Source organism: Corythoichthys intestinalis, chromosome 16, assembly GCF_030265065.1.
Source record: "Corythoichthys intestinalis isolate RoL2023-P3 chromosome 16, ASM3026506v1, whole genome shotgun sequence".
Taxonomy (NCBI): Eukaryota; Metazoa; Chordata; class Actinopteri; order Syngnathiformes; family Syngnathidae; genus Corythoichthys; species Corythoichthys intestinalis.
Window position 1 is genome coordinate 43,704,157 of NC_080410.1, and position 16,011 is coordinate 43,720,167.

General features: G+C 40.7%; 1 protein-coding gene across 10 annotated transcripts in view; it reads left to right on the forward strand.

Moving 5' to 3' along the window:
- The window catches only part of LOC130932163 (adhesion G protein-coupled receptor L1-like), a 510,564-nt gene that overhangs the window by 390,504 nt on the left and 104,049 nt on the right, over positions 1-16,011 (forward strand). For 9 of the 10 annotated variants that reach the window (XM_057861607.1, XM_057861610.1, XM_057861613.1 and 6 more), the window contains one exon: positions 3,576-3,783. In XM_057861607.1, the coding sequence (XP_057717590.1) occupies positions 3,576-3,783 (208 nt within the window). Of the gene's footprint in view, positions 1-3,575; positions 3,784-11,357; positions 11,758-16,011 lie in introns of those variants that run through there. The other variant, XM_057861616.1, reaches the window with a different exon arrangement.

Here is a 16,011-nt window from a genome sequence, read left to right on the forward strand (position 1 = left end):
CGCCAAAAATTTTGAAGTCATAACTCGGCAGGGTCCTGTAGGGGTCATTTGCATCAACCCTACAGCGCCAACTAGTGGTGACAGAAAGGAGTTTTAAAAAAGGCCTCTCCTATTAGGTTTTTTCAACATAGAGCAATGAAATTTGGGGAGTCAATATGGAGGTAGATTTGTGTCTTTATTATTCAATCCAAAAAAAAGTTGCTTCAATCAAATAAAAAGTTGCTTCAATCAAAATATATATTTTCAATCAAAGAAAACATCTCTTCAATAAAAAAAAATGTGTTTGAATGCAAAAATAAATTTGAAACTCAAAAAAATATATTTGAAAACTATTTTTCTTTGATTGAATTTTTTTTTTTTTGATTTAAGTCAAGTTTTTTTTTTTTATTGAAACACCATTTTTGATTGAAATCATGTCATTTTGCGTTTGGACCACATTTTGGCTAGGACATTTGTGTCTTTATTATTCAATCAAAAATTAAGTCGCTTCAAACAAAAAAAAAATATTTTCAAAACAAAAATCACTTCCATCCAAAATTTTTAAAAATTCAATCGTAGAAAAAAAGGTTTGAATGTGAAAAAATATTTGAGACTCAGAAATTCGCATTTGAACACTTTATTTTTCATTCAAACCGTTTTCTTTGATTGAAGCAATCCTTTTTGTGTTCAAGCCATATTAGGGGTAGGACATTTGTGTCAAAATCATTCAATCGCAATAAAAGTTGCTTTAATCAAAAAACTATTTTTAATCAAAGAAAAAAATCATTTGCAAAAATATATATTTTTCTAAAATATATTTTTTTTATTTGAAATATATATATTTTTTATTGAAGTATCACTTTTTTGAAAAGCAAAAAGTTTTAACTCTTTTTTTTTTTTCAAAGTGGAAAAAGTTTTGAACACACTTTTTTTTTTGAAGTGGGAAAAGTTTTGAAGGCACTTTTTTTCGATTGAATCATTTTGACACAAAGATTCAACTTCAACGCTAGTTCCGGTGTGTTTGAATGGCGGCTGATTGGGCCAATGGCATAAAAGTATGAAGCAAGAATAATGGCCATTGGCCACCAGGTCTCCATCCAGCCATCGGAGTCTCCTGGAGTCCAAGCCGATTATAGGGCACTGGTACGAGGGTGTAACATTGGCATTTCACCGGAGTATGGTCTCCTGCTGCTTAATGTGATTCAACACGGCGAACTTCACCCGCTGCCCCGACGTGACGGTTGGCAATCGGTTCCAACCGGAGTGTCCGCGACGCGCCGGTACAAGAGTGGTCGGCGAGTGGCCCGACACTAGCCTGCCCAGTAAGAGAGTGGACTACCGGCGAGTCGCCGGCGTCCACGCCTGGAGCCCCATCACTTCAACTTTGAATGAGTGTCGTGTCATTCGCGGACCGTCCACTCGACAGCCGGCCACCGCGCCTGGGGGGTGATATCGGGGTCCGACCAGTGTGCCGCGACAGGGCAACGTGCCGTTGGGGTACTCCGGTGAAATGCCGATGTTACACCCCCGTACCAGTGCCCTATAATCGGCTTGGACTCCAGGAGACTCCGATGGCTGGATGGAGACCTGGTGGCCAATGGCCATTATTCTTGCTTCATACTTTTATGCCATTGGCCCAATCAACTGCCACTCAAACACACCGGAACTAGCGTTGAAGTTGAATCTTTGTGTCAAAATGATTCAATCGAAAAAAAGTGCCTTCAAAACTTTTCCCACTTCAAAAAAAAAAGTGTGTTCAAAACTTTTTCCACTTTGAAAAAAAAAGAGTTTAAAACTTTTTGCTTTTCAAAAAAAGTGACACTTCAATAAAAATATATATATTTCAAATTTAAAAAAATATTTTCAAAAAATATATATTTTTGCAAATGATTTTTTTCTTTGATTAAAAATAATTTTTTGATTAAAGCAACTTTTATTGCGATTGAATGATTTTGACACAAATGTCCTACCCCTTATATGGTTCAAACACAAAAAGGATTGCTTCAATCAAAGAAAACAGTTTGAATGAAAAATAGTGTTCAAATGCGAATTTCTGAGTCTCAAATATTTTTTCACATTCAAACCTTTTTTTCTACAATTGAATATTTTTAAAATGTTTGATTGAAGTGATTTTTCTTTTGAAAATATATATTTTTTGTTTGAAGCAACTTAATTTTTGATTGAATAATAAAGACACAAATGTCCTAGCCAAAATGTGGTCCCAACGCAAGATTACATGACTTCAATCAAAAATGGTGTTTCAATCAAAAAAAAAACTTGACTTAAATAAAAAAAAAAAAAATTTCAATCAAAGAAAAATAGTTTTCAAATATATTTTTTTGAGTTTCAAATTTATTTTTGCATTCAAACACATTTTTTTGATTGAAGAGACGTTTTCTTCGATTGAAAATATATATTTTGATTGAAGCATTTTTTTATTTGATTGAAGCAACTTTTTTTTTTGATTGAATAATAAAGACACCAATCTACCTCCATAAGTCAATACCTTATGCCAAACAGCTTCAAAAAGTCTCTTGCACCCAAATCCCAAATCTCACAGGAAATCGGGTATTTTGGATCGAAACGAAATTTTTATCGATTTATAGTACAGTTTATATTTGGAGGCCTGAACGTGCACGAAAACCGACCAAATTTTGCACGTACACGCGGCTTTGCGTGAATTTCGATAATCTTGCGACATTACGACAAACCGTAACAAAATGTGGAAAGGCTACTAAATTAATCGATAGTTGCGGCCGTATCTGTTTCAATATTACAAACATATCTGTCAAGTTTGTTCTTTAGATACCTTGAAAACAAACAGACAAACTAAAGCAAATGAATTAAACTCTCTTTCTGTAGGTTTCTGCGGGCGGAGGTTACCACGACTTAACTTAATTATGCGCGGCGTAACGTCCGGATAACACCTTTTCCTACCCTTTTGTTCCTGGAAACAGTACAAATGGCTACCTCGGAGTCTGCTAATTCATCATATGAGGGGGGCTGAGTGCAGGTTTCCCCTCAAAGGACACAAGTGGACTACTCCTGTACCCCTTTTTAGATAGCGTGCCACTTTTTTGGCACTTCCAAAAGCTGCGGTGCCATCCAGATCATGTATTTGGGCGACCTTCCCAACTTTTTGGCAGCGCTCGACGCAAACGCGTGTCCTCGCTCCTGGCCGACGGCCAAATTGGGTTCTAATAAAACGAGCTCCAGGTTGACTGTTTTTGCAGGCGTTTGAGGTAAAATAGCGCAATCAAATAAAAAAAATAAGTAGGCCGAGATGAATGCGATTAGAGAGTACACCAAGGCGGGAAGCGGGCGTCAGGCGGCGCGCTCCCCATTTATCAAATCCCGACGAGCACGACGCCGATGTCCTACAAATGAGCTGATAATGCATCTCATCTCACTCTGCTGCTGCCCATTATCATCCTATCCTTTGTGTCCTTATTTTAAATTCCCGACTAACTTTTATCGACCCCGATCTTTTTTTGCTTTTACCTCCCATTCGCCTTTTCCCGCTCCCCTCACCATCCCCACCGTAGCTTATATTGAAGACAAAAGCGTCACTCTGTGTCCGTTTCTTCCCCTTGCAGTCTTTGTGTGCCCGGGGACGCTGCTGCGCGTGCAGGCACCCAGCTCTTTGCAGGAGGCCGAGCACCAGGCGGGCGCGTGGTGCAAGGACCCGCTCCAATCCGGGGACCGCCTCTACGTCATGCCCTGGACCCCCTACCGAACCGACATGCTCTTCGAGTACGCCTCCTGGGAGGACTTCAAACAGAGTCGAGCTACTACTACCTACAAGTGAGCAGATTGGCACGCGGCTGTGTTTTTGATTGATTTCCTTTGCATTGAGAGTTCTAAAAAGGATATGGCGGAAAACACTCAGGTGAATCAAAGTTCCGCTCTGCAGTGGCGCCAACATAAATTGGTTGGCCACCCCACTGGCCACCCCGCTTGCCAGTATATCGTTAGATGGTTGTAGCATCAGGTATGCATTTCATCCCAAATGAATGCATTTATTTTGTTTTGTTAAATGTAGGGCTGTCAAATTTATCGCGTTAACGGGCGGTAATTAATTTTTTAAAATTAATCACATGAAAATATTTATCGCAATTAACGCATTCGCGGTACGACTCATTCACGCATTGTCGCAAACAGCCTACAATGGCGCCGTTTTGCTTATATACAGAGATAAAAGGCAGAGTCAAGTGGGTGGAGTAGATACAAGCATTCATTGGGGCCGTGCTTTTAACTGGCAAAAGCTTTGTCATCTCTCCCACAGCAACTGTAAATATTGTGGGAAGCGACGTGGGGAAGAATGACAGGAGTTAATCTTTTTCTTAACACTCTGTAGTGTACCCAACGCAGAGAAGATATAGCATTTGCAGCCACCACACACAGTCATGGTTGCACCACTTCCCATCATGCATTTGGGCAGAACAGTTAAGACGCTACAGTATCATTTACTGAAAGCTCAACAATTACACTAGATGGCAATATTTAGTCACAATATACAAACTCCCATTTATCCTTTAAAAATTACAAGTCTTTCTATCCGTGGATCCCTTTTACAGAAAGACTGTTATTAATGTTAATGCCATCTTGTGGATTTATTGTTATAATAAACAAATACAGTACTTATGTACAGTATGTTGAATGTATATATCCGTCGTGTCTTATCTTCCCATTCCAACAATAATTTACAGAAAAATATGGCATATTTTAGAGATGGATTTGAATTGCGATTAATTACGATTCATTAATTTTTAAGCTGTGATTAACTCGATTAAAAATTTTAATCGTTTGACAGCCCTAGTTAAATGTACACCTTATGCCTATTATATACGTAACACAATAAAACAGAATTGCTGTGGAACTCAAAATGTTGACTGGACAGTTATGGACTATGCACATTAAATCATTAGTAACATCGAATATTGCACAATACACCGAAGTATATCAGTAGTCGTGTCCTTAAGTCTTTCTGATAGTTTTCCCCTGACCTTTTTACTGCAATAATATAATGAAAACCCGAAATTATGGCTTTTAGTCTTGGCCCCCCCCAAGATTGTAAGTGGCCCCATCTGGCCACCCCTATGAAAATTTTTTGGAGGCGCCACTGCCGCTCTGAGACCCCCAATTTTTCCAAATTTCAAAATTGTTCGATTTGCACGTGTGATACATCATTGGAAAGCTTAAAATGTCAATTTTCTGGGGGAAGAAAATTTTTGAACACGAGGGCATTTAAAAAAAATAAAAACATTTTAAACAGCGAAACCCTATCTGGAGGTGAAAGCATGCGAGAGCAAAATGAAAGACGCCACGATTTTAACGAGATATTATTGCGTACTTACCTTGTTCCGATCCAAAAACTCCATATAGCATGTATCATCGAGTGTCAAGACACAGATGTGAATGGCCACAGCTGGATTTTTGGGGGATTTTATGGGGGAAACATGGTAATATAACAAGGGTCGCGATGCAGAAATCGCAGACGTGAAGGTGTAATTGAGATTTTCATTTTTAGGGTTGTTCCGATCATGTTTTTTTGCTCCCGATCTGATCCCGATCGTTTTAGTTTGAGTATCTGCTGATCCCGATATTTCCTAATCCGATTGCTTTTTTTTGCTCCCGATTCAATTCCAATCATTCCCGATAATTTTTTCCGATCATATACATTTTGGCAATGCATTAAGAAAAAAAGGAATAAAACTCGGACGAATATATACATTCAACATACAGTACATAAGTACTGCATTTGTTTATGATGACAATAAATCCTCAAGATGGCATTTACATTATTAACATTCTTTCTGTGAGAGGGATCCACGGATAGAAAGACTTGTGACTTTGTATATTGTGACTAAATATTGCCATCTAGTGTATTTGTTGAGCTTTCAGTAAATGATACTGTAGACATGCCCAAATGCATGATGGGAAGTGGAACCATGACTGTGCGTAGTGCTACCAATTGATATATCTTCTCTGCTTTGGGAAATAACATAAGGTGTTAAGAGAAACATCAATTCCTACCTTGCTTCTCCACATTGCTTCCCATGATATTTCTAATCGTAGGGAGATGGATTGTAAGGCTTTAGCCAATTAATAAAAAGGCTCCAAAGGCTGCCAAAATTCACTCTACTAATTTTACGCTGCCTTATATCTCTCTATAAAAAACAACACCACTACAGATTGAGCGCGACAATGCGTGAGTGGGTCGTGCAGCGCATGCATATATTGCGTTAAACATTTTAACGTGATGCATTTTTTTTTTTAAATTAATTACCGCCGTTATCGGGATATATATGATAACCCTACCTTAAGCCTAAACTAAAGACTCTGGATGAGTGTAACATATTATGTCTGTAACGTTAAATACAGTTAGAAAACGATTTAATTAAAAAATATATATACAGTATATTAAAAAAAGGCATGGCCGATATTTTTTTGCCGATTCCGATACTTTGAAAATGACCTGATCGGACCCGATCGATCGGCATCTCTATTCATTTTTATGTATTTACCCTTTTAAATCTTTTATTTTTTCAATTTTTCTTTGTTTGGATTGATTATTTATCATCTAAAATATTGGGGAAAATACGACAGCGACGAAAAAATACAATTAAGTGATAGTTATGAGGGAGATATCCGTGACTTTTTTTACAGACACCAATTTTTTCATTGTGACGTGGTTTGTTTAAAACTTTAAAATATGCGAGTAAATACATTTTTAAGATTTTTTTTTTCAAACAAAATATTATTAACAATCAATTAATTAATTAACAAACATCAATTAATGATTCTAAGCTAAAAATCATTCTTGATTCAGCTCAAGCTGTGTACAGACACACTCCTCCGCGCTCCCAAGAGCAATTTATCTCAACCGATAAGCGCTCAGGGCCAGCAAGCTCGACTCCCAGTATGGCTCCAAAGAATTTGAAATCTGGAGACTTGGATGAAATTAAATCCTCCATACAGAAATTGGAGGTCTCCTTGACGGGCTTGATTCAAAACCAGAATCAAGAAGTCGTCAGAGAGCTCCAGTTAATGCGCGCAGAAAACGAGAAACTCAAGCAGGCGGTCTAGGAGAGAGATGTTCGCATCAAAAGGCTGGAAATTTTGGCTGACGATCTCGACCAGTGCCGACGCGCAAATGAGCTCATCATTTCGGGATTACAACCGAAGCCTAGCCCAGGTGATACGCTAGTGCAACTGGCAATTTCTAAGATGAAAGAGTATGGAATAAACATGGAACCGCTGGACATCCGTCGTTGCTTTCTGCTCCTATCTGAGGGGAGAGGACCGGCGTGCATGAAGCTGGCAGACCACAAGACCAAGACTGCCCTGCTTAACCAGCGCCGCCACCTGAAAGGGTCGAAGATTTTTTTTGAATGACAACTTGACTCGCCAAAATGCCGAAATTGCAGGAAAAGCGCGTCTCAAGAAAGCTGGGAAAATAGCCAACACCTTGGTCTCGGATCGCAGGATTCTTATCAAGATGCAAGATATGAAGATTAAAGCTATTAGAAGTCTTGACGAGCTGACCCCACTTGAAAATTAATGATGACATCTGTAACCACACTTGATGAGCTGCTTGAATGGATGCTGAGTTATTGTAAACCCAGATTGTTGATAGTGTTATTGTACAGTTTGTGCCATATGATGTATGTAGCTGTACCATGTCTTATTGTGCGTCTTTAGGTGTATGGGGGGGACGGGAAACTGATAAGCATATGCTTCCTCCCGTCTGCCTTTGTCTTCTTCTTCGGTTCCTTCCTTCGGGCAAATCATATCACATTTGTAATTGTCAATGATTGTCAATGACACCGATGATGATGACAATAAAGTATAAATAAAAGAAGAAAAAAAATGACAGACATTTTAAATAATAAATATAATTACTTACCTTCTTTTTATGGCTGGGTTGAAACAAAAGCGGTTGCGCGACGTCTGTAAACGGGGATTTTGAGGGTAAAACGGATAAATTAAAAATAGTACAGGGACTTGATGCGCCATGAATCTGCTATGGCAGCATATAGACATATTGTTCTATCAGACACAACAGTTCTTTTGGCTTAAAATACAGCAGTTTATTTTATAGAGGGGTGCGAGAGCAGAAACTGCTTTTTTAGCCCTGTCTGTGTTTTCTGCCATATGTATTTCCCCTCGTATTTAAAAAAGTTGCCAAGTGTTACCCATTTCAGGGACAGTGGTCAATACAGTGGACAGCAGGGGCGGAATTTGGAGGGCCATATGGCGGAAAACACTCAGGTGACTTGAAGTTAGAACCCCAATTTGGCCAAACAAAAAAATTGTCCGATATGCATGAGTACATCATTGGAAAGCTTAAAATCTCAATTTTCTGGGGGAAGAAACCTTTTGAACAGGAGGGCGTTTAAATTTTTTTTTTTTTTTTATTTAAACAGCAAAACCCTAACTGGAGGTGAGAGCATGCGAGTGCAGAATTAAAGATGCCATGATTTTAACGAGATATTGTCGCATACTTACCAAAAACTCAATGCAGCATGTGTCATTGAGTGTCAAGACACAGATGTGAATGGCCACAGCTGTTTTTTTGGGGTATTTTATGGGTGAAACATGGTCATATAACAAGGGTCGCGATGCAGAAATCGCAGAAATCAAGGAGTGGTCGAGATGTTCATTTTCATATATTTACTCTTTTAAACTTTTTTTTTTTTTCCTTTTTTCAATTTTTCTTTGTATCTATTATTTATCATCTAACATATCAGAGAAAATGCGACAGTAACAAAAAAATTACAATTAAGCGATAGTTATGAGGTAAATATCCGTGACTTATTTACAGACACCGTTTTTTTCCTTGTGACGTAATTTGTTTAAAAGTTCAAAATATGCAAGTGAATAATTTCTTAATAATAAGTGTTTTTTTTTTTTTTTACGAAATATTAGACATCAATTAATGATTCTAAGCCAAAAATTACATTTTGAATAATAAATATAATTACTGAGCTTCTTCTTATAGCTGGGTTGAAACAAAAGCGGTTGCGGGACGTCTGTAAACGGGGGATTCCAGGGTAAAACGGACAAATTGAAAATAGTTCTGGGAGCTTAATGCGCCATGAATCTGCTATGGCAGCATATAGACATATTTTTCTATCAAACACAACAGTTCTTTTGGGTCAAAATACAGCAGTTTATTTTAAAGAGGGGTGCAAGAGCAGAAACTTCTTTTTCAGTCGTGTCTGTGTTTTCCGCCATATTTTTCGGACTATAAGCCGCTACTTTTTCCCCTCATTTTGAATCCTGTGGCTTATAGTCCAGTGCGGCTTATTTGATGATTTATTTGGGTTAATAGGTAAAACTTTATTTGACAGCGGCATCATAAGACTGTCATAAGAACGTCATAATTATGACATGACACTATCATGGGCATTACTGAATGCTTATGACAGATGTCAATATGTGTCATGTGCATATTATGTCACTAACTCCATTTATGTCCAGCTCAGATCTTTTACGTCCATTCAAAAGTGAGGTAATTTGCTGGATGACACTAACCGACATCTATTATAAGCATTCAATAATGCTTATGACAGTGTCATGTAATAATTATGACAGTATTATGGAACCACTATCCAAGAAAATGTTACCAAGTACAATAGCTAGCAATTAATGATACAACTGGAACAGTAACTGAAGAAATAATTAGCAGAGAACATGAATGTTGATTGTTATTTACATCTGTGGTGCCGTAGTGCATGCTAGGAGGAATGTTGGATGACAACAGTGTTGACAGCAGGTGGCAGCAGAGGTTGACTGTCTCCCCCAAGGGAGCAGTGATGGCCAAATGAAGATTTTTGAAACAATAAGGCTTTGCAGCCAATTGGTTCAAAGCTTCATGGTGGTTCATTTGGTTTCATGACAGTCCTATAATGCCTTTGTCAAATGAAGTGTTACCAGTTAATATCTTTTGGTGTAAATATCCCATAATACAATGAGGACAACTGCAGCTTATAGTCCAGTGCGGCTTATCTATGAACAAATGCCGTTTTCAAATTTGGTGGCTGGCGGCTTATAGTCAGGTGCACCTTATAGTCCAGAAATTACGGTATTTCCCCTCGTATTCAAAAAAGTTGCCAAGTGTTAACCATTTCAGGGACAGTGGTCAATACAGTGGACAGCAGGGGTGGAACTTGGAGGGGTGCGACCGCACCCAGGGTTTGCGTAAAGGCGTAAAGTGGGCGTGGTTGGACGAGGGGAGGTGATGCACAGAGCTCTAAGGGCGCCCGCAAACAGTTTGCTGAAGACATGTCAACAAAGCACATGGATTACTGAAACCATGTCTTATGGTCTAATGCGACGGGCGGGCTTTCTTGTGTACCGTCTTCAGAAGAGGCTTCCTTCTGGGGTGACAGCAATGCACACCAATTTGATGTAGAGTGCGGCGTATGGGCTGAGCATGAACAGGCTGACCCCCCACCTCTTCAATCTCTGCAGAAACGCTGACAGCCCTCCTGTAACGAGTCATATGACATTTTGGAGGGAAAATGACAAGCAGTACTCAGTTTGGACATTTAGGGATGTACGTAGTTTCTAAGGGGTGTGCTCACTTTTGTTGCCAGGGGTTTGGATATTAATGGCTATATTTTGAGTTATTTTGAGGGGAAAATAAATGAACTCTATTATATAAGCTGCACACAGACTACTTTTCATTGTGTCAAAGTGTCATTTTGTCAGTGTTGTCTCATGAAAAGATATACTTAAATATCTGCAGAAATGCGAGGGGTGTACTCACTTTTGTGATACACTGTAGCATCACCTAAAATGTATTGCACATACAGTGCCCTCCATAATTATTGGCACCCCTGAAAAAGATGTGTTTTTTAGCTTCTAATATTTTTTTTTAAATTCAAATAATATGGGACCTTAATGGAAAAAAAGAGAAAAATCCAACTTTCATTACAAGTGCATTCATTCAGTGGGGAAAAAATCCCACATAAAGAAAAAATTATTTGACATCAAATAATGTGTGTCACATTTATTAGCACCCCTGGTGTTAATACTTTGTACAACCCCCTTTTGCCAACAAAACAAGGTCTGGGGACTGAGATGGCCATGGGAGGAGCTTGATTTTGTGTCTGGTGATCCATTTCTGTGTAGATTTGGCCATATGTTTTGGGTCATTGTCTTGCTGAAAGACCCAGTGACGACCCATCTTCAGCTTTCGGGCAGAGGGCAACAGATTTTGATTTAAAATGTCCTGGTATTTCAAAGCATTCATGATGCCATGCACCCTAACAAGGTTCCCAGGGCCTTTGGAAGCGAAACAGCCCCGAAGCATCACTGAACCACCCCCATACTTCAAAGTGGGTATGAGGTGCTTTTCAGCATGCGCATCTTTCGTGGCACGCCAGACCCACTTAGAGTGTTTGTTGCCAAAAAAGTCAATCTTGGTCTCATCTGACCAAAGCACATGGTCCCAGTTGAAGCCCCAATACCGCTTGGCGAACTCCAGATGTTAGGTTTTGTGTTGGTTTCCTCCTAGTGTGTCCCCGTGATTGCCTATTAATTTCACCTGTTGTGCCTTCTCCTAGTTTATCTCTGAACTTGCATACTCCTGTGCTCACCTGTTCCTCGTTGTCTCGTTACGACTTGTCTGCGTGTGTGTATATAAGCTCCCAGTTTCTTTTCATTCCTTGTTCCATCATTGTCAGTGCCCATGTGCTCTTCAATGTCTGTGTCGGTGTCTGAGTCAAGCCCTGTCCAAGCCCTCGTGTATCAGTCCCTCCGATTTAAGTAAGTTTTGTTTGAATCTTGCCCTTTTGATCCCCAGTGCTTTTGGTTGTACTTTTTGTTTTTGTTAGATATCATCAAAACTAGGGCTGTCAAACGATTAAAATTTTTAATTGAGTTAATTACAGTTTAAAAATTAATTAATCGTAATTAATCGCAATTCAAACCATCTATAAAATGTGCCATATTTTTCTGTAAATTATTGTTGGAAAGGAAAGATAAGACACAAGATGGATATATACATCCAACATACTGTACATAAGTGCTGCATTTGTTTATTATAACAATAAATTCACAAATGGCATTATTAACATTCTTTCTGTTTAAGTGATCCATGGATAGTAAGACTTGTAGTTCATAAAAGATAAATGTTATAGTTACAAGTTATAGTAATTTTATATTAAAACCCCTCTTCATATTTTCATTTTAATAAAATTTGTACAATTTTCAATCAAAAGTAGAGTTGATATAATAATAAGAATAAAAATAACAATAATAAGAATTGAGTGACCAAACTCTGAGTGCATTGCATTGTTGTTTAGCTGAGTGAGAATAGGGCCTCATTACTACAGACTGAAGTGCTTTTCTTTTTGTGAACATTATTTTTTTTTTTAGAGATAACAATATTATTTTTGTTGTGCTTTCACTAAATGATACTTCTGTTTGTTGTGAAGGAGTTGCAGAAGCTTATGCCAATAAACGGCGCAGCCCAAAGAACGCCTGTGTCCACTCGCCTTTATAACAGATATATCTCTGTGCATATCTTACCCAAAATACAACAAGAGACACATAATTGCCACTAAAAGAAAGCAAACTTACCGAAATATGTGTGGAGCACAAAGCAACAGCATAAACGTCTCACAACTACTAATTCTCCCACTATTAGAAGGAATAACATTAGTATGGAACGGCGCTGCGCTGCCCCCAAGTGGCCGGTGGCATTCTCTTCACTCTTAATGTCCATAAACGGCGTCATTGAAATCTGTTTGAGGCATTGCGAGAGCGGCTCATTCAGTGCATGCGTTAATTGCGTCAAATATTTTAACGTGATTAATTTTTAAAAATTGACGCCCGTTAACGCGATCATTTTGACAGCCCTAATTAAAACGTTTTTTGAGTTCACCGCCACCTGCTTTGCCGCTTTTGTTTCCCTGCAATTGGGTCCACACAACCTGCCTGCCTGCCTGCCCGCGTCCCTGACACCAGACGTTTGCGTTTATGATTGTGAGTGAGGAAAGGTTTTCTCCGTGCATGCCTCCCAAACAGCTTGTTGGCGTGTAGACAGCACCTCATACCCACTGTGAAGTATGGGGGGTGGGTCAGTGATGCTGTGGGGCTGTTTCACTTCCAAAGGCCCTGGGAACCTTGTTAGGGTGCATGGCAATGCTTTGAAATACCAGGACATTTTAAATCAAAATCTGTTGCCCTCTGCCCAAAAGCTGAAGATGGGTCGTCAATGGGTCTTTCAGCAAAACAATGACCCTAAACATATGGCCAAATCTACACAGAAATGGTTCACCGGACCAGAGGTTGCGCTAGACTTTTTCGTTGTCTGTCATTTTGACTGACAGGGTCATAAAAAGCCGGTCATAATCTATTTCTCCCGTCACTTAAATGTTTAAAATGATAATAATTATGTCATATTTGTGTGTGTTCTCAGTTCTTTTTTCTTTATGCAGCACCTGATTGAGCCAGATTGGCGGGGTAACACGACACACCTGTGCTTGATTAGGAAAGCTCAGTATTTAAGGAAGCCTGTCACCATCTGCAAGTGTCGGACTATTGCTTGCTATTTGCCTTGCTTACCGCCTGTGTGTTCATCGTCATCCTTCGAGTTTCCCGACGTTCTACGGTCGTATTCTGGTTTGGTTAGCTTTACTTTAGTGCTCTTTTGGACTTTGTAGTTAGACTCTTGTACTCTGTTATATTCATGCATTTTAGCGTGCTCTCTTAGTTGTACTTGTTAAACTCGCGTTTGTTAGCGTGCCCTTAGTTGTACTTGTTAAACTCGCGTTTGTTAGCGTGCCCTTAGTTGTACTTGTTAAACTCGCGTTTGTTAGCATGCTTCCTTTGTTGTACTTGTTAAACTCGCGTTTGTTAGCGTGCTCCTTTTGTTGTACTTATTAAATACAAACATTTACTCTACTGATCTCCTGGTCTGTGTTTTGGATCCACATTAACGGCTTGCCGTTCCTAACAGAATAGTCCGACCATCGATCCCACAGACTCGGAGAGTATTCGCCATGCACTTGCCGGTCATGGCCATACGATCAGTAAGCATGAACAATTATTAAATGAACTTGTGAACGTGACCACCGCATTAACCACTAGAATAGAAAATATGGCCCCACCTGCACGGACCGGTGGTGTAGGTAACGCTGCCGCGGCGCCCGATCACTCCACCCCGTCTCCGGTTGTTCCACCGGCTTCTTTTCGGGAGCCGGTGTCGCCACACCCCCATCGTTATGAGGGAAAACCTGGCGCTTGCCAACAATTTTTGCACCAGTGCTCTCTTGTATTTGATCAACAGCCATATACGTTTGCAAGTGACAGGTCCCGTGTAGCGTATACTATGAGTCTCCTCGCCGGTAAAGCGGCCACTTGGGCAATGGCGGTGAGCAACGCTAATCCCGCGATCCGTCAATCGTTCGAGATTTTTAAAACTGAGTTTGTGAGGGTTTTTGATCACCCGGTTAGGGGCAGGGAGGCAGGCAGCCGCCTGCTGGATTTTTTTCAGGGCGATCTTAGCGTGGCGGACTACTCCATTCAATTTCGCATTTTGGCCGTGGAGTGCGGTTTTGGCGAAGCTGCGCTGTGTGGAATTTTTCGGCGGGGGTTGTCTTCTGCGGTGAAAGACGAATTGGCGGCCCGGGAGGATTCTTCGGGCTTGGAGGACCTGATTTCTTTGTCCGTAAAATTGGACAATCGGCTGAAGGAGCGTGAGAGGGAACGAGCCTTGGAGCAGCGGGGACGTCAGGGGTCGTCGTCATCGTGGAACGGCCCAGCTGGGGTCCGTGCTGAGGGCTTCATCGAATCGCCATCTGCCTCTACGCCGACGCGGAGTCCGGTCCTGACGGGGGAGGAGCCAATGCAACTCGGCGGCGGTCGTCTTCCTGCGGAGGAGCGGCGGAGACGGATGAGGGCAGGCTTGTGTCTTTACTGTGGCTTGCCGGGGCACCACATCTCCACCTGTGACGCGATTCCTTCACGTCGTCCTGGATCTTCGGCTCCTGAGGTTCCTCTCGCCCGAGGGGGGCCCAGGTTCGTACGTGATGGCAATCAGTCAAATGATTTGCCTCGCAACGAGTTGAAAGAACTAAAACAAACTCTAAGTGAAATGAGACTGCAATTGCCGGGAGAAGTTTCGCATGGTGGGGTTAATTTTAGGTTCACTGCCTTAATAGATTCGGGGGCAGATGACTGTTTCATGGACCAGAGTGTTGTTGATGCGCTTAAATGTCCATTAATAAGACTCTCTTCTCCCAAAAGGGTTTTAGATCTCGATGGGCGACCCCTGGCGGACGTAAGGTTTATAACGCCCCCGCTTAAAACCAAGTTGTCCGGGAATCATTTTGAGGTCCGTAGTTTTTTGATTATGCCATGCAAATCGGCTCCGGTTGTGCTAGGGCTCTCCTGGCTAAAAGTGCATAACCCTAATATTGACTGGGCTAAGACACAAGTAGTGACTTGGAGTTCCTTCTGCTACGCGCACTGTTTACGCTCGGCGTGCCTACTTCCTGATCAAGCCCAAACTGTTCCCGAGCCTGTTAATTTGGTAAATGTGCCTGCCGAATACCATGATCTCCAACACGTTTTTAGTATAGACCAGGCTAAGACCCTGCCCCCGCACCGTCCTTACGATTGCGCCATTGACTTGCAGCCCAATGCCCCTCTGCCTAGCTCGAGATTATACAAAGTCTCTAAACCTGAGCAGGAGGCTATGAAAGAATATATAACCTCTTCCTTGGCAACTGGCCTAATTCGCCCTTCGTCTTCACCATTGGGAGCAGGGTTTTTCTTCGTTGGTAAAAAAGATGGGGGTCTTCGGCCGTGCGTCGACTACCAGGGCCTTAACGAGATTACTGTTAAAAATAAATATCCACTGCCATTGTTAGATTCGGCCTTCGCACCGTTGAAATCAGCCACCATATATACTAAATTAGACTTACGCAGCGCTTACCATTTGGTTAGGATTCGGGATGGAGATGAGTGGAAAACCGCTTTCAAAACCCCGCTCGGACATTTTGAATACCTGGT